This window comes from Takifugu rubripes, chromosome 15, assembly GCF_901000725.2.
Source record: "Takifugu rubripes chromosome 15, fTakRub1.2, whole genome shotgun sequence".
NCBI lineage: Eukaryota > Metazoa > Chordata > Actinopteri > Tetraodontiformes > Tetraodontidae > Takifugu > Takifugu rubripes.
In genome coordinates this window covers 7,212,693-7,234,672 of record NC_042299.1, presented here as the reverse complement: position 1 = coordinate 7,234,672, position 21,980 = coordinate 7,212,693, and the positions used below count along the sequence as shown (strand labels likewise).

The 21,980-nt window shown below is 42.2% G+C and overlaps 2 protein-coding genes across 8 annotated transcripts in view; one reads left to right on the top strand and one right to left on the bottom strand.

The window, feature by feature from the left end:
* dbn1 (drebrin 1) overlaps positions 1 to 12,557 on the top strand; it is a 37,675-nt gene extending 25,118 nt beyond the window's left edge. Inside the window, exons 2-16 of one of the 5 annotated variants that reach the window (XM_029848172.1) lie at positions 958 to 1,013; positions 1,807 to 1,919; positions 2,619 to 2,693; positions 4,034 to 4,177; positions 4,557 to 4,634; positions 4,743 to 4,894; positions 5,196 to 5,285; positions 5,420 to 5,477; positions 5,629 to 5,685; positions 5,763 to 5,877; positions 6,964 to 7,095; positions 8,385 to 8,492; positions 8,737 to 9,212; positions 9,305 to 9,404; positions 9,546 to 12,557. In XM_029848172.1, the coding sequence (XP_029704032.1) occupies positions 958 to 1,013; positions 1,807 to 1,919; positions 2,619 to 2,693; positions 4,034 to 4,177; positions 4,557 to 4,634; positions 4,743 to 4,894; positions 5,196 to 5,285; positions 5,420 to 5,477; positions 5,629 to 5,685; positions 5,763 to 5,877; positions 6,964 to 7,095; positions 8,385 to 8,492; positions 8,737 to 9,212; positions 9,305 to 9,404; positions 9,546 to 9,601 (1,810 nt within the window). In that variant the 3' untranslated portion in view covers positions 9,602 to 12,557. Of the gene's footprint in view, positions 1 to 957; positions 1,014 to 1,806; positions 1,920 to 2,618; positions 2,694 to 4,033; positions 4,178 to 4,556; positions 4,635 to 4,742; positions 4,895 to 5,195; positions 5,286 to 5,419; positions 5,478 to 5,628; positions 5,686 to 5,762; positions 5,878 to 6,963; positions 7,096 to 8,369; positions 8,493 to 8,736; positions 9,213 to 9,304; positions 9,405 to 9,545 lie in introns of all 5 variants that reach the window. The other 4 variants (XM_029848171.1, XM_029848173.1, XM_029848175.1 and 1 more) reach the window with 4 other exon arrangements.
* Positions 12,558 to 14,428: 1,871 nt separating this feature from the next.
* On the bottom strand, positions 14,429 to 19,495 carry prr7 (proline rich 7 (synaptic)). 3 transcript variants are annotated; one of them, XR_003890948.1, is made up of 3 exons: positions 16,515 to 19,493; positions 15,625 to 15,932; positions 14,429 to 14,488 (listed from the first exon to the last, which is right to left on the bottom strand). XR_003890948.1 is itself a non-coding variant. In XM_029848207.1 (2 exons), exons 1-2 carry the CDS (start codon positions 16,837 to 16,839, stop codon positions 15,676 to 15,678), a joined length of 582 nt encoding a protein of 193 aa, XP_029704067.1. In that variant the 5' UTR covers positions 16,840 to 19,493; the 3' UTR covers positions 15,105 to 15,675. The 3 variants fall into 3 exon arrangements, 1 of the variants encoding a protein (XP_029704067.1); XR_003890949.1 differs by lacking the exon at positions 14,429 to 14,488 and adding an exon at positions 15,168 to 15,251 and having other exon boundaries at positions 16,515 to 19,495; XM_029848207.1 differs by lacking the exon at positions 14,429 to 14,488 and having other exon boundaries at positions 15,105 to 15,932.
* Positions 19,496 to 21,980: the final 2,485 nt, after the last annotated feature.

The window sequence follows — 21,980 nt, the reverse complement described above, 5'->3', positions numbered from 1 at the left end:
TGAGTCAAAACAGTTTTACTTTTGCTGGATGAGTTGATGTAAATGTCCCTCAGCTCTGAATGTCAACAAATGGGGAATGAAGATCTGAAAACTGAAACCTTGCCAAAAATCCATTTATGCACAATTTTAATGCTTAAATCAGAATTTCCAATAGATGGAACTAAAATGAACTCAACTATCTGTGTGGTGTTAAGGCCCGGACTTGACTGTTGTGTCAGACAACAGCTGCCAATGTTGTCACCTGGCAACATTCAGGCCTGCGCATTTTATGCTGATCACTTCATTTTTATGTCATAATAATCTTCAATAATCTACAGAAAACTCCTCCTGATAATCTCCTCTGTAAAGCCATAGATTGTAGATTTAAGGGTCATTTCTTTAACCCCAATCGCTGCATGAATTTAATATGCAGAAATATACAGACTCTGCTCCCTTGGAGTCGGATGAATGAGCATGTTTTAATTTCCTGCCTTTAATTTTTACACCAAAAAGTGTCAAATCTGCCAGCAGGAAATTACCACCAGTCTGCTATAAATCAAAAGTTTTGTTTCAAGTTTTATCAAAAGTTGAAATTATTTTTAGTGACAGCGGAGCATAGACTACTGAAGGTTTTACTTTTCTCACCAAATATCAAACGTGAAGATCGGATTTTTCTTTTATCTGTAGACGTCGGTGAGATCTGCCACTTTCATTACACCTCTGCTGGAGGGGTCAGGGCTGCATGTGGAAGGAAGGATTAAATACCATTTATGTTGTCTACTCACTCCTAAAATCGTGTCCTCTGCAATGGAAAACTCTGGAAACCTGTTTTACATATTATGACTTTAAAATTAGTTGAATTGACCTGTTGAATTGGTTCCTATTCTGCTCCAGTTCACTGTTAATCTGCCACACAAATGGTTTCTGTCGGTTCAAATGTGACCTAAAGCTGGTGTTTTCTCTCTGCTCTCGTTTCAGGGCCTTGTACACATATGAGGACGACAGCAATGATCTGACCCTGGCCTCATCAGGAGGTAACTACTTTTATTCATCTAGCAGGTTGTGATGAAGATTATTGCTGGAGTGCAATCATCCCTTTTTTTTTAGACACATATAGTATGATTTTTTTTCCAACAGAATCATCACTTTTATTACTACAATTAGGGAGCTGCTGCAAAATCATAATAACTAGTAATGCGGCATTTTAATAGAATTTACAGACCCCCCCCCCCCCCCCCCCCCCCCCCCACACACACACACAGAAGGGCTCCTTTACACAGTGTTGCATAGTTGCACAAAAGAGAAAATACACATATTAATTTGACTGAGATTACTTTAAATGATGTGTCGTTAGTATGGGACCCCCGCTGGGTCGCCTCTCCAATCAGGCCCAACAGGTCCAAACCAGAATGCTCCTCCCAGACCAAAAGCCAAATCAACTCTGACAACTATTTTAAGCATTGCAATGCAATTAGCTGCGAGCGCTTCTCTTTAGACCTGCAGCCTTGTTCTCTTATGCTCTTCCGTTTCCAGCTGATCTCTCATCAGCTGAATTTGATCTGACGGACTTGGACCGATGCATCATTAGGCGATGCTAACTGGACCGGTCGGTGCATCTGGTTTAAAAAAAAAAAAAGAATCTTATTAGAGCTAAACAAGGATTAGCAGTAGCTCATGAAGGATTTTGTGAAATACGCACTTCGAGCCCTTGCACTCGCGTAAAAAACGGGTTTATAACAGAAGTTTGAGACCAAGTTTTTCCATCCCACCGTGGCCCCACAGCAGCGATCTGACCTCACTGTGATATCATGTTGCTTTGTCACGCAGGAGGCGGTTTGGCGGAGATCACGCTGACCTTCGACAACAGCAGGGTGATGTATGGCTTTTGCAGCCTGAAGGAGCCCAACGCCACGCTGCCACGATACATCCTCATCAACTGGGTGAGTCGGGGGAAATTCGTCTGGTCCTCCGAGCCCTGCAGAACTTTGTCGATAACATCAAAGAGCGTTTTAATGTAGATTAAAGAAGCGATCATAGAAAACATTTGTGTATTTTGGCTCCATCTGCAGGCAGACAGAGGCTTTGTTTTGCTCCAGTGGCTGCAGGATTTTTAAAAAAAGGTCTTTTTTTGTTATACTGTGGCTCCTTCATTCTTTTTAACCTTGTCTTTTTTGTAGCGTATTTGTAGATGTTATCCTATCAGAACATGAAATGACCTTTGGGGTAATTAAAAAAGGCAGCTGTTGAATTTGCTGGTAATTTTTGGTAATTTTGTTGAAGTGACCAGTTAAAACCTTTGGCAACAGTAACTGCCAAACCAGTACCACACTGGGCAACTCTGGCAAAATGACCAAAAGTATCTTCCAGGCCTTCCAACACTAAGCCGTCCGTTCTTTGTCTCCTCCAGCTGCTCTCATTACAGCGCGAATGTGTGAATGACATGTTTCCTGTCCCTGGTTTTATCTGTAATCAATGCTTACCATGCTGTATTGTGCAGGAGTTGAATGACTTCTGATTATGTGATCGTCAAATGAAGGGAAACCCAATGAGGGGTGGCAAAGAAGAAGGAAATCACAATTACATACTTCAATTATGCTTCTGTTTCCACTCTTAAACTCTTCACTCCTAACGTCTGTCAGGTCGGGGAGGACGTGCCAGACGCCAGGAAGTGTGCCTGTGCCAGCCACGTGGCCACCATCGCTGAGTTCTTCCAGGTCAGTTTAACGCAATCAACCCTAGATACAAAGTCTTCTTTCAGAAATTGATATACATGCAATAATAAGTCAAAGATGTTGTCACTGTTTTAAATTTCAAACAAAATATGATGTTCAGAATGTTACATATAACATTTTGTACTTCTAGCTTCTGGAATTAGCGCAATAATCAACTAGCTTCCCTTCGAGAAAAAAACAACCTTGCCTGAGGGATTTGGGATCACGTTTAAATTTTAAATACTAAAACTAACACCGTACATCATCCCAGGAAATTGTTTTTATCACAAGAAATGATGAACAGCGAAAGACAAAGTTAAATAGAAGAGGTTTGTCAACCAGCTCACGGAATTAGACAAAAGTGTGATAATAATCTCAACACCAAGCTGATCATTAATGTCCATAACAACAATAATTAAAGGCTGTTACATGAAATGAGGTCTTCCTGATTTGGAGTCACATCAAAGGGCCAGTTACCCCCAGAACTCTTTATTTACCCACTCTTGTGTTATGGAGGAAGTGGACAAGGTTTGTGAATCCTCGGAACACTTAAGGAGTTCCAGAGGTAAAGAGAGTTGCAGTCGTATCCAATAAAACTAAAGTGACCACTTTAAACATAAAACAAACACATGAGAAAACACCCCAGAACACCTCCTGACCGTTGCCATGACACTCCAGTCCTGCTCAACATGATATCATGTCATGTATGGTATTAATATCCACTGTGATCAATGTTTTTGACATTTTCCTGCACTCTTTTTTGATCACTGGTGATTATTTTAATTAACTTTATTATTTTACAAGATGACACATAGAAAAGGGGTTTAAGTGTTAAAATTCTGTGATTCTTTGTCACAAAGAGGTTTGAATATTCATCTGCTTTCAACCAAAGCTTCAGGAAAAAGAAACTGTAGGAGGATCAGAGAGAGAGAGTGTGTGTGTTCCAGTGGTGCATGACTAATGCTCTCTCTTTTTAAAGTAATGTTTCTCAAATGAATGACAATCCTCTCACCCACGAGTGTGTGAGTGTGTATGTGTGTGTGCACGCGATATAGAGTAGTGTATTCACACCTGTTCAGCCTGGTGAGTGTGAATTTTGGATCAGAAAACTGCAATGAATGTAGAGATGGTGCGTATGTGTGTGTGCCTTGACTCGCAAATGTTATATAGTGGGGACCAGATTATAATTTTAACCTGCAAAACAAGGACACTATCTGGAAACGAGGACGTTTTGGTTTGTCCTCACAACTTTGTACCTCCTGGGTTGTATTTTTTAACTGTGGTGGGTGTTTGACTCACCAGTGAGAATCATGTCATCAGACTCTCTGTCTCTCTGACTTCAGGGGGTGGAGATCACCGTCAACGCAAGCAGCCTGGATGACATCGACCCATCAGCCATCGCTCAGCGGCTGGTTAATGGGACGGCGGTGGTAGCTAGTCCAGTCCTGAGCCGCCTGAGAACCCGAGAGGAAGAAAACCCAGACGTGGTACAAAAAACCTCTGAAACATGATTTGTTTCCTTTTTTAAGAAGACCTAAATATTAAATTTTACATAACTATCGGGTGTTGACGTTCTTTTAGCCGAACCTGGAAATTTGTCCTCTCTTTTAAAGGATGACACTCAACCCTGCATGTCCAAAATAAAAGCATGTGTAGGCTTATCTTACCACAAGTAAACAACTTAAAATGGTGTTGTGCTACAAAACTTAGTGATTATCCAGCAGCGTACCACTTAAGGTACATGTGCCTCAGGTTGCTGACACCTGGACTAAAACAACTCAAGGTTCACATCAGGATATTGTGGAGACTGTCCTCTAGCCTGGAGCTGAGACTGACTCGTCCTCTTTCCCCATCTTTTCGGCAAAGGGAACTGTTTACGAGAAGACAGATGCACAGGTGGAGATGAAGAAAATCAACAGGGAGGAGTTTTGGGAACAGGCCAAGGTGGGTGTGGAGCAAAAGGAAGTTTCCGTTTCACGAATTTCATGTTTTGATGTTGTTTATCGGAATATTGGCTGAATATGGAACATATAAAATGCTTATTCTGCTCAGAGGGAGGAGGAGATGAGGAAGGAGGAGGAGAAGAAGAAGGCAGCTGAGGAGCGCCAGCGTTATGAGGAGGAGCGAATGGAGTTGGAGAGGATAGAGCAGGAGAACCGAGAAAAGAGATATCGCGAGAGGGAGCAGCAGATCGAGGAACATAGGTGAGGAGCATATGAACAATGAGCAAAAGAAAAATCATGTGACTACTTTCATATCCTTTTGGGACTATTTTATTTCTGATGAGCAGAAAGCTGGACAGCTTTGATAGAAGAAAGAAATGCTGTCAGGCAGAAAAACAAAGAACTTTCCCCAAGAACATGGTGTAAACAGTGACCATTTAGACTGTTCACTCTTGCAGCACCATTCCAGAACATTCCAGTTCCAAACATGGAAATGCCTGTGAAAGTTGGCACACTTTAGAAATGTGTCATCTCGCTGAATCAGAAGCATTTATCATTTCAGACACATTAAAGAACAACAGAGCGAAGCACAAAAGTTTACCAGCTGCATTCCCACAAAAAGAACTCGACCTGGGAAAACACTGGTAGATGGGTGTGTGAATATAATGACACATAAAAACAGCCAGTTTTCATTTTCTAATGATGTGAGATCTGGGAAGTCCCGGATACTTCCGAGTTTTTAGGAGCGAGGTCTGACCTGACGAGTGTGTTTGTGTGTGAAAACAGGAAGAAGCTGCAGGAGGAGGAAGAGGCCAAGGAGCGGTTGCGGAATCAGACCACCCTCGTAAGTCTCTGATCTCTGTCAGGTGTTTATTTTGATCCCTTTAACTAGTTGTGGGCACAGATCAAATGTTAAACATCAAATGTTAACCCCATGAAATGTTAATCATAGACAAAATCCAACCAATCACAGCTGTCCTTCTCCTCTTCCTCAGGTAACAGAGCCGAGTCTGGAGGACCTTCAGTTGGACAAGAAGGAGTCAGAGGTGGAGGCGAGTCAACTTTGATGCCAAATACATCAACCTCACTCCTCGATATTTGTACTGAAACCGCATGCGTGTGTTTCCAGGAGGCAAAGGCCATCATCGCCCAGCGGTCAGACAACCCGAGGGAGTTTTTCAAGAACAAGGAGAGAGCCATAGCCACCAGCGTGGACACCTCGCCCGTGTCCATCCACAGGACGGGTAAACAAATGGCCGTGCTCTGCGTTCCGTTTATTCTCAGGAAAAAAGAGAAAGATTACGTAAGGGTGGTACAGAGAGGTTTAGTCTTCATCTCAGGGATTTAAAACACGTCAGCCAATCGCAAATGAAAGCCAAAAGGCTTAAAAACGACACCGCATAATCCTAATTCCGAATTTACACCAAACAAAACACACATCAACCAGGAGCCAAAAGTGTTGGTGTGTTCCAACATTAATGGTTTTAACCACCCCAAGTGTCAACGTGGCATCACAGCATCTGCAGTTGTATCTGTTCTCTTTCCTAATTTCTTAATTTGTTTGTTAAATTGCTATTTTACAATTAAAATTAGCTTGTTAAAATTTCCTTTAAAAAGAGAAATTTAATCATGCATTTTAATACCTATAGATTACATTCTCAAGGGGAAAAAAGATAGAAACGATCAGACGACATCCATCTCCAGCGTCCCTGAGGGCCGCCGCCAACGTGATCTTGTTTTTATCAGCAACATTAATGTGGTTTTGAGTTTAACTTTCGGTTCCTGTTACCCTTCTTATGTAAGCGAAGAGATTAAAAACAAAAATGAAAAAAAATCCTTTTTATTTCTATTCCAAAATCTATTTGGAGAGTTGAAAAAACAAAGGCATGAAAATTCCATTAAATGCAGATTTTTACATCAGGAAAATCAACGTGTTGCTTTAATTTGACAAACAGGATATATTTTCTGATGGAAAATCAGCAGCGCCTCCTAGAGTTCAAAGGATGAACTGTAGATTTCCACATCTTTGAAAGGAAATGATCACGTTTCAGCGTTTCATTTCTGCCTAACTGCATGCTGTCGATGTCTCTAAAGCTTCACTAACCGTTTTTTCTTTCTTTCTTGTTTTTTCCTTCTGTCATCATTTGTCTCCACTTCCTGGGCCCACACCTTCACTCACCCACCCCTTCCTCTGTGAATATCTTTTTTTTGTGTACTACGCATCCCACAATCCTCTGGGCTGAAATCCCTACCATTATCTCTCTATTTTGCTTTGTGTCTGCTTCGTCTCTCCGTCTTGTCCCGTTTTTGTCTGTGCGTGCGACCGCCAGGCCGTGTGGACAGCCCATTCTTGAGGCAGCAGCACAGCTCCAGCAGTCCCAGTCCGACCCCCCCTCACCGGGGCATATCGCCCCTACGCACCCCAACACACACACGGAAACAGCCCGTCACTGCTGCAGCCGGTAGGTACAGCACAGCAGTAGAAGGAACGATCACCAATGTGATCCGTCCCACCCATTCAGGAAACCCCACTGCCCCCCCACCAAATATTACATCACTCCCAGTAAAATTATGGCAGCAAACAAAAAAATATTTTGAAAAGGTTAGGCCTTTAAAATCATTCTAGTTGTTAAACTGGGCACACGCGTGGCTCTTTGAAATAGTATTCTATAAATCTTGATGCTAAGCGCCTGTTTGCCTCTTAAAATCCCCCAGGACTACAGAACTATTAACTTCTAAACTACACTCAACTTCCCTTGGTAAAAAGCTAACGGGCGGGTATGAACACAAGTATGGCCCGCGCTCCTTATTGGCTGTGAAGCTGTTCGTGCTTTTGTGTGAGTCCAGTCTGGTGTCTCCTCCTATTTCATCTTCCAACAAGCTGCCAGCATTAGAAGAACTTGAACCTTTGCTGATGTTTTACGGTTTAACTACGTACCAAGCTAATTCGCGGTCCGTCAGAAATGAGCAACGATGCCTCCTTAACTGCAGATTCTCATTGGTTTTCTTTCACCTCCCTCCCTTTTCTGACCCCGGATGACATCACCCACCTCCGTTTAAACGCTCAAATTCAAATGATCGGCTGAACGACCAGTGAGTGTTTGCTTGTGAAAGCGCGTCACGTTGTCATGGTGACTGTGGTTGTGTCGAAGGTTGTGTCTTTGTGTGCAGCCCACTGAAGTGGGTGAACATCTCTGAGCAATGACCAACTTCCAGAGTTGATTTCTCATCAACGTAACTCTCAAGATGAAAACATTTACCTCATATTGAATTAATCCTAAAAAGCTCTGGAAAATGGTTGCGTTGCCATTTTAACATCATTAAAATAAAGCATAGATTTAATCGTGTCGTAACTTGTGTCGTATACATAGACAATAACACAGTGACAATTGTTTATCTCTCATCTTGATCATCATTGGAATATACCATTTTCTGTTGTGGTAATTTGGGTTTTTCCCTTGCTTTCTAAATGCTAACATGTTGAGATGTTAACAGCCAGTTGGAATCAGAATGTTTCATCATGGCATGGGAATAAATGTTTACCACATTTGTCAGTCATGCAATGTTGGTATTACAGTCTGGACCAGATTATTAAATCCACAAACTGCAGACCAATACAGCTAAGTTGGTAGCTCTGCTAATAAACAAAGCTAATGAACATTTGTATGTTCTATGTGCTTGAATGTTTCAACAATGCTAAATTCTGAGAGGATTCTATTAACATTTTCCTTTATAGATCCTGATGATGAAGCAAGCACAGAACGCAACATGGCCGCCGTGTCTCCCATCCCCAAAATAGTGACCACGGCTATCAAAGAGGACTCAAGCAGGGATGAGGAGGACTACAGGGATGACTGGGGTAAAACAGAAAAAATAACTAAAATAAAAGCTTTTAGTGACTTCAATCTGTGGTTTAAACAGTTTGCATTTAATTTTGCTTCTATTTATTATCTAAATACTTGAAGTTATTCTTTAAAAATCAACATTTTATTACCTTAAGCTCTCTAAAACAATCAATCACCCAATCAACACTGTAACAAAATGTGAATAAAGGCAACTTTTTTTGAATGTTTACTGGAATTTATTTCTGGTTTCTGAACCAGATTCGGTGCCAAATGAGGAGCAGAAACCACTGTTTGATGAGTCAACGCCCACCAAGCCCGTGCAGAGTGTGGCGCCGCAGGTCCGTGAAACCTCAAGCTCCTCCGTGTGGGAGTCTGGGACTAACAACCTGGTGGACCTGTGGGACAGCAGCTCCCAGCCTCCGTCTGATACTGCACAGACCTCCAAACCCTCCAATCTGGTGGACTTGATGGATGAGGTCACCCAAGATAAGGCCCCTCCCAGCGCTGCGGCGACCAGCACCAAGCCTCAGTCCCTCCTGAGCTTCGACGAAATGATGGACGGGACGTTCTGCTCTGGTCCGGAGGATGAACCCGCCAGCCTGGTGGACCTGGCGGCCTCGGACCAGATGACCCTCAGCTACCAGCATGCTTTGCAGCATGCGTCCGGTGAGGAGCTGGATGAAGGACAGCTGCTGATGACCAATGGGGAGACACTGCTGAAGGAAGGGACTCAGGTCAGAATGGTTCAGTGATGATTGACTGAGTGATTCTGGGTTTTTTTGTTTGTTTTTCTGTAATTTAGTCACGAATTTTCTTGTTTTCACAGGCGAGTGAGGGCTATTTCAGCCAATCACAGGAGGAAGAGTTTGGCCAATCAGAAGAGACCTCGGCTAAACCTGCACCGATCTTTTATAACAAGCCACCAGGTGAGATGTTTTTACCTTTGTTGGGCCCATTTTCTTAACAACTTTATTTGAGAAGTTTGTGTTTTTGATTGTTTTACATTAACCGTCCATGAGAGGGAGACAGAGTCCCTATAAAGATGTTTCCGTTGTTTCTGTCTCCAGAGATTGACATCACTTGCTGGGACACGGACCCCGTGGTTGACGACGAGGACGATTAACTGGCCAGATGCCACCGAGTGGACGGGAGGGAGAAGGAAGTGCGCTTCGTTAAGAATAAAAACTTTCTAAAAAAGTCCAAAAAAACACCCACAAAAAAATGATAATAATAACAACGATTCTTGCATCAAATTTACTTCTGTATTATCTTTTAGATGAAAACAAACAGTAGCCACTGAAGAAAAGTGTTGAGTTTTCATTTTAAGGCTCGGATTTGTTTTTATTTTCCCGCGTGTTTGTTATTTATTTGTTTTATTTTTCTTTCTTTGTTTTCTTTTGCTATGCAGATGTAGTAGGGAAACGGGGACTTTGTCCGTGTAAATGAGTTATCACATTAACGTAGCGCGCCGCTGCATCGTAGAGACAGTGAAGCCCAGCGAGCGGCGACGCAGCTGACACACTTTAGTCTGTAGTGCTTTAACAACGGTTATAAAAGCTGCCATGTGTATCCACACTTCTTCTTTCTTACCTCTTTTTCACTTTCCTTCTGCTTTCCTCTCAAAACTTTCACCTCTGCAAGTCAGATAATCTTGCATTTAGGCCTCGTTTTAGCATTTAAACAATAAAAGATTTTATTTATTCTCTTGTCTTTGTTTCTTTCACCAACAGCCGATGAGAGTTGATTTTTTTTTTTAGTCCTTTTTCCTTGTTCTTTATATAATGAAGACTGAATGTGAGATTAAATGGCTTGTAAATGTGTTGGCTTTTCTATCTGACCTTTTTTCTTCTCCCGTCTCCTTGTGGCTGAAACAAATCTGCTCCTCTTCAACGAAATCCTCAAATTTTAAGACAATTATGCACCAAATACACAACAATTTAATGAAGAGGTTTTAATTAAACGGTTAACCAAACCAACCTCCATTTGGGACGCTTTTTACTGTTTCCCATCATTTTATTTCAATAATTATATTGCAAAATACTTTAGTTCTTACGGCTCCCTCAAACCATGTTAAATTTAATTAAAAATAAATGAAAATAAAGATTCCAGGACAGGGAGCTGACATCTCCAGCTGATGATGTCATCAGCAGCTGTGGTCTGAAACCAGTTAGGCCAGATTCAAACAACAAACTTTAACAGATTAATTATTTTCTTGCTCAACAATAAACATCATACTTACTAGCAGCTAACATTTCCATGGATGCAAAGTATTTAGACGTCATTAAAAGCTCAGTTGTGTGACTCAGTGATACATTTAGCTCTTTAATGGCTGCAGGTGTGATTGCCACAGTTTGACATCTGCAATCAGATGTCAAACTGTGACATTCTTCATGTTAAGAACGTCCTGATGCCTCATTCTCAAAGAGCTAAAAATACCTGAGAACTACTGAGGCTCCTGCTGCTCTCTGTTTTTTGCCAGTGCAACAGTTCTTTTAGAAGCTTTATCTTTTATTGATTTGGCATTTAGTCACTCTGGCAAGTCCGGCAGGATGTGCGTGCGTGCGTGCGTGCGTGTGTGTGTGTGGTCTCAGAACTTGTTTCTGTTAAAATGTTCCAGGATTTCATCCTGAATTTCTCTGATTTTCGGAGTGTCGATGCTACAGTGCTAAAACCACTTTTGGATCCCATTTTTACATTTTTTTCCCCAGAAATTCAGGGTTACAGTACTGACTGAACTCTTATAACCAGGTATCCAACAGTCACTTAAGACAAAATGATTCAAGGATTGTAAAGCTGACCAATTTTTAAATTCTTCTCAGTTGTACTGAGGAGAAAAGGTAAAATGGTTGAAAAGACCTTAAACTTTAGTTAGGTGACTTTAATCTGTAATACAAAAGCAAAAACATTAAACATAATCTCCAGGTTTCAACCATTTTATCTTGTTTCACACTTCGTCCACTAGGTGTCTTCACAATAATTTCAGAGCACTAACAAACTTCCTTCTCTTTGCTTTAATGTTTCTATCTTCAAGAAATATACTTTTAACTTTGATTATGTGACTTGAGAGTGTCTGATTTCTGTTTTCTGGAAACAGTAAAAATGTCTCTTCAGTAGAATTTTGTAATTTGAACAGTAAATAGAGGGCTTTCATGTCCAGCTCTACCTTCCTGTCTTCTATGAGAGGACCTTGAACTTTCCTCTGAGCTGTTTCTGGGCATTAATCACAACCAAAGATGCTACCAGAGCGTCTGCAATCAGCTGCTTCGGCTCCTCAGATCCTTCAATATTCAGAGGAAACGGGCTCTGATTGGTTTCTGAATAAAGCACCTTTGATTAATCACCAACACCTGAGAAGACAATATATTTTGCTTTATTCATCCCAGGCTTTGATGGGAGTTTGATTGTGATTGAATTGCACACTAGTGGAAAAAGATGAACTGTTGTGCCGATGCATTGATTTCTTTATTTTGTTCTTTGACCAGCACAGATAACAGAAAAAACAAACCCAAACTCAGAAGAAATTAGTCAGTAATAAAGACTTTATTTTAGTATTTTTGAGCCCACACCTGTTTCCTCAGCTGTCTGACTGATTTCTGTGTATTAGCTGCTGCCGTTACTCAGCCTCACATGCCATGTTGCTGTGGCTTAGTTTGGGTTTAACGCGCACACTTTTACCCTTTAAATGCTCACCTGTGAAGATATTGGGTCATTTTTTTTGCACAACCTCTCCCTCTCAAAGATAAAACCATCCTGATCATTTAAGTAAACCTTCAGCAGATGGGTGGCATCACCACTGACATCGACTGCTCATGGGAGCAGAAACATTGATTTTCCAGCAAGTCGTGGATCCGATTTAGAATAAGAAACTCCTGGTTCTTCGTCACAAAACCTTTATACCTTTCATGCAAACATCTGCATCATTGACAAGTTTCTGGTAGGCTGTTGGGTTTATTTTAAGGCATTGCCTTGAAAAGTCAACATAATGCGATACTTTTAAATGAGACTGAGCAGAAATGATTTGGAAATCCGTACAGAGGAGGGTGTGAGATGTCGAGTGGAATAAAACATCTTTGATGAACCAAAAGATTCTGTTTATTGAGAAGACATTTTAAAAATGCTGACTTATTTTAATTCTATTTTAATTCACTCACTGAAAATGTACAAAATGCAAAACAGAAAAACCACCTGGAATAAATGTTAAACAATAATAGGGGTAAACTAATAGCAGCATAATGGCTTTAATCTCTGACCAGACCTGTACTGTAATTATGGAAGCTCTCGGTTGGTATTGTCTAACTCTGTTAATGCTGTTTCACCAGGAAGGCCAGGAAGTGATAGTTAAGCAGGGAACACTTACAGATTTTCTAAATGTCAGAGATGTCTTTTATCTGTAGACCCCACACATAAAGATAATAAATCAGGCATTGCAGAGTTTGGATCGTACTGTGCGCTCTGATAATCCTACCACACATCAAGATTCTGTCCCGCTGCCGATCTAGAATGTTGAAGCCAGAAATCTTGTGTGCTCGATGTTCTGACAAAAACAAAGAAGCATAAAGCATCACCAACCAGAACACCCAACATGAATGAGCATGTACTAGAAGAGGGAATGGGATTTTTTTTAACATTTATGATTGTCAGCCCCTTGGAGTCAATTATTGGGACAAATTCACTGTTGACACCTCAGTCCAAGGAATAATCTTATAAGGTATAAGATAACTGGATGAAGGGGGAAGTTGGCACAGAAACAGTACGATTATCTTTATGTGTGTACCGTGCTTTAAATAAAAATTAACAATCAGTTGTGGAGATGTGGTTTGAAGTTAGGTCAGTCCTGCAGCTCTCTGGGTTGATTCTTCTTTATTTCCATCAGCCAAAGTATTCCTTCAGTAAACATGGCTATGAGGGAGGGAAATTAAGAGCTTGGTTTTAGTAAGACTGCTAAAAAGTGGCAGATTCCATCTCCTCTTGAGTGTTTCTAAAGGAGATACAATCAGGAGAGGAATGGTGTGAATAACTCTGAGGCTAACAGGGAGAGGCGGAGGCATCAAAAGAGTTGATGCAGAAGTTCAGAAGAGGCAGCGGCGAGGATGTGGAGTAATTCAAGTGGAAGCTGCAGAGGTCAGAAGGGTAACGCGAACAGAAGAACATCATCTATAAACAAACTTCAAGCTCCAATCTCAATCAGCTGCCAAAATCGAACGTGCTGTTTGTTGCAAAACAGACATTTCTTCATTATCGGACTGATTGTTAACATATCGGAACATTCTTAGATATCAAAAACATAAATTAAACATCAAAGCCAATGAGCTTTTCATTAAAGTTGACGTTCTCACTCACTCCGGCCATTGTTCCAGGTTCCAGATAAAAGCAGATAAATTATTTTATTTCAATGGAATTTGACATAACACACAACAACAATAGCAAAGCATGTTAGCAGGTGTGCTAACGAGCCAGCAGCGTCACTTCGGTGGTTTGAACCAGTAAAATTGGTATTTGGCGTCACGGATGGCTCAACGGCCAAACACAACCTTCTCTTCTGACTGTGATCGCGAGTCTGCAGCAATCAGAGCAGATAATAAAAGAGGTCTTCATGGACAACAGTAGCAGGAGCCATGGCAACAGCAGTCTGACCTCAATTACAGGAACAGAAGAAAGGAAGGTACAACAGACAAGCGCTGAAAGGTAGAGGAATGAATGTGCTTGTTTCTTTGCTTGGTACGACTTTCTGCTCCTCCAATCAACCATGACGACACAAAGCTGTGACACATGTTTTATTGTGTAATGTGTAGGATTAGCTGCAAACACAGCTAAATGCCAAATAATGATTGATTGATTAAATCAAATCAATCAATCCTTATTTATGATTGAAGGGGGAGGACAGGTAGAGGAGAGACTAGGTAGAGATAATAGAAATACATTAATAGTACAAGCTGCTGGTATAAGAGTAGAGTGGGTCAGCAGGGTCGGAGGTCAATAGGTCAGCATACAGCTATGAAGCCGGCTAGATCTGTTGATGAAAAGAGGAGAGGAGGTGAGGCGAGGGGATGGGAGAGGAGAGAAGAGGAGAGGAGGCGAGGCGTTTGGATGGGAGACGAGAGGAGAGGAGGCGAGGGGATGGGATGGGAGACGAGAGGAGAGGAGGCGAGGGGAGACGAGAGGAGCGGAGGCGAGGTGAGGGGATGGGAGACAAGAGAAGAGGAGGCGAGGGGATGGGAGACGAGAGGAGAGGAGGTGAGGGAAGACGAGAGGACAGGAGGCGAGGTGAGGGGATGGGTTACAAGAGGAGAGGAGAGGAGGCGAGGGGATGTGAGGGGAGAGGAGAGGAGAGGAGAGGAGAGGAGAGGAGAGGAGAGGAGAGGAGAGGAGAGGAGAGGCAGTCATGACCCAGTGGGGTGACAGAGGCCTGTCAGGTGATCATGTTTCTGGACCCCGGCAGCCTTGGCCTATAGCACCATAGCTAAGATGTTAACCTAATGATTAGACGACCCCCTAAGTATGATAATTTGTCTGTAAATGATAGTAACTGGGACTACAGAATTAGTGATAATAAACTCTTTCAAAGAGGTAGGTTTTAAGTCTAATTAAGAGGCAGCATTCGCCTACACATCCCCGCAATGCATTGAAGTCACGACAACCTTCGCAGCGCTACAGCTTCTGTTGAGCTCTCTGGGAAGACAAATCAAAAATCAAATCAGATCAAATTTATTTAGATCTCAAAATCACAAACAGCCTTTACACCCTCAAACCAGATCAGGAACAACTTCAAAAACCTGAAAAAGGGAAAAAGAAAAAATCTGAAGGGGAGCCACAGCCTCTCCCTGGGATGGACAAATGTGCACGAGATGTCACATATGGGGAGAACATCAGCAGTTACACCAGTAATAGAACCGTTCATTATATAGAGATATAGGAGTTAGAGTATAATCTATCCGTAGCTGAAGGTATCACTTGTAATAGAACAGAAGTCCAGGAGCTCAAGGCCATGTCTGGAATCAGCAGTAGAGGACAGACTCCGGCAGTAAAATGCACATTTATCTGACATGGATTTATAGATCATTTTTAAGGGTAGAGGAAAATGGAGAAAGAGGAAGAGTTGGGGTTGCACTATAGGAACACTCAGCATTATGAAAAGGCTTATAGAACCTCAGAGTTCCAACTTTAGGTATTTGTTTTCATCTGTGGAGTTCCTGGAGTCTATCTCGTGCTATGGTGGTGATTCCTGTGCTCTCGACGAGGAATGGACGTCATAGTAGAGGTGACCTGAAGGGGGCGGCCCCCCGGTGCAGAGACGGGAAGATTGCAGATCTCAAAAGTGAAGGTTGGACCAAGAACCCCGTACTTCCTGCGACCGCCACCCCTGGAGTCAGCCAAGACCTCGCTGTAGGACGGAGGCGGAGCGCTCATCAGCAAAGCCTCCTCGTAAGAGGGTGGCTTCCCTAACACGTCTGGGTCTGGAGGAAGGAAGAAACAATTTAAACCTCAGAAATGATCAACACAAGATCAATTGTCATGTTTAAATCATTACCAGTCCTCTAGCCTGAGGGGCAAACTACTGGGCAACCAAAAGCTTGAGTCTGGTGGATGAAACCAACTTGGCAAACCTTGACTCAGAAGAGAAATAGGCCGTTCTTTTCTGGACTCTGATTGTATTCCTGCTGCCTACCAACTTTTCACAGTATCCATGCGCCCCCTTATTTGCTTTTTTTTGGTGACAACCCAGTCATTTCAAATTCTGATTAGACACTAACTCAACTTGCCTGAAACTGTGGTCGACATCCAAAAGTCCCTTTAACACATACAAACCATAAAGCATTCAGAGAAATAACCATAGTGGGGTTTGTTTAATTGCTAACTTGTTTTCAGTTGCATATTATAAGAATTAACCCAACATGGTGAAATTTGATGTGACTAATTTGATGAGTCTGCCTGAGGTCCAGAGGTTCTAGTTTTGTAGTAGCTGATTTTACGTTAACATTAAAACATTAGCATTAACGTTATCATTATAACCACCACTCAGAGCCTGGAATCATTACCTGGTATGCTAACCCTGTTAGCTTGAGGAACCTGTAGAGGAGCTGGAGGAGAGCAGCTCTGGGGAGGGTGTGTCACTGAGGGTGGCTGGTAAGGTGGCGCAGGGCGCGGTGGAGGAAAAATGGGCACGGACCTTGGGTTGCCTGCCTCCACGTCGATTGGGAACTGGTGCTGCTCCCTCTGGGGCTCCTTGCGGAGGCGCTTCAGCCACAACGGCAGGAAGCCGCAGATGAGGTACAGAATTGTGAAGACAGCAAAGAGCAAACTCAAACCGCCGATCATGATCATGACACCGTGGACATACTTTGACATCACCATGGGGTCCATGGTGAAGGCAGATGTTTTCACCACAGGGCAAAAAGAAGTAATTTCAAGCGAAGGCGATGTAGGCAAATTCCAGCCCACCTTGTTTTTTCAGTGTCTAGCTGTCAGGGTGCTTTCAGACTCCTCAGAGTACAGACAGTCCAAATAACTAGCATAAAACCACTACAGCAGTGTAGCAGAATATGTTATCAAAGGTAGCGCGCTATAGACGATCCAGGGTTATGCCTAGCCAAGCCAATAGTAATCGCAACAGTAATCGAAAGATTATGGCTGACTTTTTTGCTGTAAACAAGATTTAGCATGTGTTCGGGTGACCTACAAAGCGCGCTGTTAATTGACTGTTAGTTGACTGACTGAAACCAAAGAGACAGCTATGATCATAGTCAAAAACTTGCTTTGATCAGGCAGTGATCAAAGTGTTTTTGCTATCAACAAAGCATAATGGTCAAGCTCCCAATAAGATCCAGCTGAATTTACTGTCCTATTCTGGAAGCTTTAGCCTATATTTCTCACTTTGTAACAGATGTTGAGGCATCTCCTTCCCTGTTTAAGAAACCACAAAAATATTCAACATAAAATAACTCTTTCAGATGTTTGCTAAAATGAATATTCTACATTTAGCTTCATATTAAGATCCCTGAGGTTAACGCTGTACAGTGTAAACTGATCACATTTAAAGTAAAACTATTTATGGGTGTTTTATAATTGTTCCGTGCAGATGAAATGATAAAATACTGACTTTGATAATTATGGGTAACAACCAGTGGTCTAACCGGTGCAGCTGATGAATGTGCCTTAGGCCACCGCTGTCAAATGAGCCGCCATTTGCATTTTTCTTGTCAAATCAGCCACTCTTTGTAACAGTAAAAATGCCGTTTGACTTAATTGAAATAGCTAAACTGACTACACTGTATACTAGTAGTATAAATGTTTGACTGAATGACTATAAATGTTTTAACCAAATACTATCCTTCTCTGATTACCTATGGACTACATCTGAAAAAAACTTTTAAATTACCCATCCCAGAATAAAAACACCATGCAATTTATGTGTTATTACGTTATTAGTGTTTGCATTTTCCTGATCAATAATATATATTCATGAAAGTTAACAATGATATCTGAAAGGGTGAAATATACTAAGAAGTCATTGTTCCTCCTGGTGTTTGGATCTGTGCCGACCGTCTGAGTCGCCTTTTTAAAGTACACTTGCAACCGAACAGAAAAAGAAAAGTTCGTAGCCAGTTGTTGATGAGTGCAGGATATTCTGTCACCATGACAACAACGCACAGTCTGAATGAGTCACAAATGAAAAAAACTGCATAAGTAGACGAGAGAGTGCTGAGAATTAAAACCTTCTCAGTCCAAGTGTGCACGTTCACTTCTCTCGACACTCAGGCCAGTGTCGGGTGCCCTGGTGGCGGGCTGCGATATTGCTCTGCTCATTTACTTGTCCTGCTGCTAACAGGTTACTGTTTGCTTTGTTCCTGTTTCCTGTACACCCTCCCCATGACCTAAAAAGGGATAAAGTGGAAGAAGACCAGATGAGACTAGATCATAAGCTGGCTGCTGTGTATCAAGGACTTGAGTGGATCCTACAGTCTGAGAACTGAGAAGAGAACAGAAACAGAAACAGAAAAGGTTCCCCTCAAATGGAAGCTTGTTTCTTCTGCTTCTTAGCAGCTCTGGGTTAGAACATCCAGCAGAACCACCAAAGAGTTCTGAAGCCAGTTGTTACCTTTTTACTGAACTACAGAAAAAAGTATTGAGTAGAATTCTGCAGGTGTTGTTGCTGATCAGTTTTCTTAATTATCATAACAAGTACTGGACAAATACACAAATAAGGTGATACCACCTCCACCTATTTAGATTTGTGTTAATCTTCATTTTTTTGGGCTGATTAATTAATAATTATCTGGTTGAAAGGTTGTCAATCTTTGATAGGAACTTTCCATGTTCAACCGAGATAATTACATAATATTTAAACTGTCACCTATTTCACATGAGGCTTCTCAGTGTGCATTCTTGTCTGTCCTAACCCTGTCCTTTTTGCTTACTCCCTCACTTTGTTTCCATTCCAGCTGAGCTGACAACAGTATAGTAACACTTTAATGTTAGACCCATTTGAGATTCTAAAAATGGATTTGTTATGGAGCCACAGCAGGTGGAGAAATACTTCTCCAAAGTGGCTTCCAGTCAGCGCAGCTTCAACTGTTGGACCGCACATGTGTGTATGTGTGTGTGTGTTTGTGAGGGGATGAGTGTATGAGTCAGTTGTACAGTGAAAACAGGAAGCGTGTGAATTCCATGTCCATTGAAATAAAAAAAGTAACGTATCTGCACTTCCTGCTTGGTACCTGAATCAGCCAGTCATAAGGCAGCAAAGAGCTTCCTCACCCTGTCATCATTCTGGCTAAATATCTGCGTGATGATCCATCAGACTGGTAGAAGCTCCAAACTAAGAGGAGTGTAACCAGTTCGTCTGTATCGGTAGATCGAGGGTGGCAATGAGCCCAGAAGTCTTTGCCGCCATCAGAATAGTGATGTGCGAAGGACTGTCAATCAAACCATTCTCTGCAGTTCCACTAAGTAAAAATGACAATTTTATGAGGCAACAAGTGGGACGACCCCAAAATATAGTTATGTACCAAGTAGCTTCACTCTGCCATGTGACGACACAGGTGAAGCAGCTCCATCCCACACAGAAGCAACGTGCTCCAGTTCAAAACCCGGTTGTAGCTTTTTTTTCTCTTTGCAGATGGTGGTCATGAAGGCAACTCATGTGCTGCGTACTTAAGAGACAGAAGCTGAACAGATGAAGGATCAAAGGTTAATAGAAGTGTCCAAGTGTGCACGTTCACTTCTCTCGACACTCAGGCCAGTGTCGGGTGCCCTGGTGGCGGGCTGCGATATTGCTCTGCTCATTTACTTGTCCTGCTGCTAACAGGTTACTGTTTGCTTTGTTCCTGTTTCCTGTACACCCTCCCCATGACCTAAAAAGGGATAAAGTGGAAGAAGACCAGATGAGACTAGATCATAAGCTGGCTGCTGTGTATCAAGGACTTGAGTGGATCCTACAGTCTGAGAACTGAGAAGAGAACAGAAACAGAAACAGAAAAAGTTCCCCTCAAATGGAAGCTTGTTTCTTCTGCTTCTTAGCAGCTCTGGGTTAGAACATCCAGCAGAACCACCAAAGAGTTCTGAAGCCAGTTGTTACCTTTTTACTGAACTACAGAAAAAAGTATTGAGTAGAATTCTGCAGGTGTTGTTGCTGATCAGTTTTCTTAATTATCATAAAAAGTACTGGACAAATACACAAATAAGGTGATACCACCTCCACCTATTTAGATTTGTGTTAATGTCTTTAGCTTCATTTTTTTGGGCTGATTAATTAATAATTATCTGGTTGAAAGGTTGTCAATCTTTGATAGGAACTTTCCATGTTCAACCGAGCTAATTACATAATATTTAAACTGTCACCTATTTCACATGAGGCTTGTCAGTGTGCATTCTTGTCTGTCCTAACCCTGTCCTTTTTGCTTACTCCCTCACTTTGTTTCCACTCCAGCTGAGCTGACAACAGTATAGTAACACTTTAATGTTAGACCCATTTGAGATTCTAAAAATGGATTTGTTATGGAGCCACAGCAGGTGGAGAAATACTTCTCCAAAGTGGCTTCCAGTCAGCGCAGCTTCAACTGTTGGACCGCACATGTGTGTATGTGTGTGTGTGTTTGTGAGGGGATGAGTGTATGAGTCAGTTGTACAGTGAAAACAGGAAGCGTGTGAATTCCATGTCCATTGAAATAAAAAAAGTAACGCATCTGCACTTCCTGCTTGCTATCTGAATCAGCCAGTCATAAGGCAGCAAAGAGCTTCCTCACCCTGTCATCATTCTGGCTAAATATCTGCGTGATGATCCATCAGACTGGTAGAAGCTCCAAACTAAGAGGAGTGTAACCAGTTCGTCTGTATCGGTAGATCGAGGGTGGCAATGAGCCCAGAAGTCTTTGCCACCATCAGAATAGTGACGTGCGAAGGACTGTCAATCAAACCATTCTCTGCAGTTCCACTAAGTAAAAATGACAATTTTATGAGGCAACAAGTGGGACGACCCCAAAATATAGATATGTACCAAGTAGCTTCACTCTGCCATGTGACGACACAGGTGAAGCAGCTCCATCCCACACAGAAGCAACGTGCTCCAGTTCAAAACCCGGTTGTAGCTTTTTTTTCTCTTTGCAGATGGTGGTCATGAAGGCAACTCATGTGCTGCGTACTTAAGAGACAGAAGCTGAACAGATGAAGGACCAAAGGTTAATAGAAGTGTTGAGCTGCAGTTGTACACACAGAGCAACACCAACTGTTCTGATATTTGTGGAGCCTCATGCAAAGTTATAAGTGATCAGATCAGTCAGGTGTAGGCGACTCATAACAACATTCACCCAGCGTTGGAACCCAGTGTGGGAGCAGAAAAACAAAGAAATGTGAAGTAAAAAACACTGAAGGAGCTACGGCAATAAGCACTTTGGTCTATTTTAAACACATATGTCGCCAGCGACTGCAGGATGACCATGATGATTCCATCGTGTGTAATAAACACAAACAATATCTGAAGTTCCAGTTTGGTGGCATCTGCTGGTGTGAAAAAATTTAATTGATTTTCAGCAACAACCCTTAACGACCCTTCTTTGACAAATTTAGAATTTGATCAATCAATCAATCAATCAATCAATCTTTATTTATTCAGCATCTCTTACAATCAAAATTGTTTCAAGGCGCTTTAAAGAATCCCAGGGTCTGACCCCAGACAAGCAACAGTGGCAAGGAAAAACTCCCCTTTAACAGGAAGAAACCTTGAGCAGGACCAGGCTCATGTAGGGGGACCCTGCTGCTGATGGGGGGGGGGGGGGGGGGGGGGGGGGGGGGAGAGGAGAGGAGAGGAGAGGAGAGGAGAGGAGAGGAGAGGAGAGGAGAGGGGAGGAGAGGGAGAGGAGAGGAGAGGAGAGGAGAGGAGGGGGAAGATGACAGGTAGAGGAGAGAATAGGCAGAGATCATGGAATACATTATATTAATTAAAATAAGCTACCGGTACAGTAGAGTTGAGTGGGTCAGCGGGGTCGGAGGTCAGTATACAACTATGA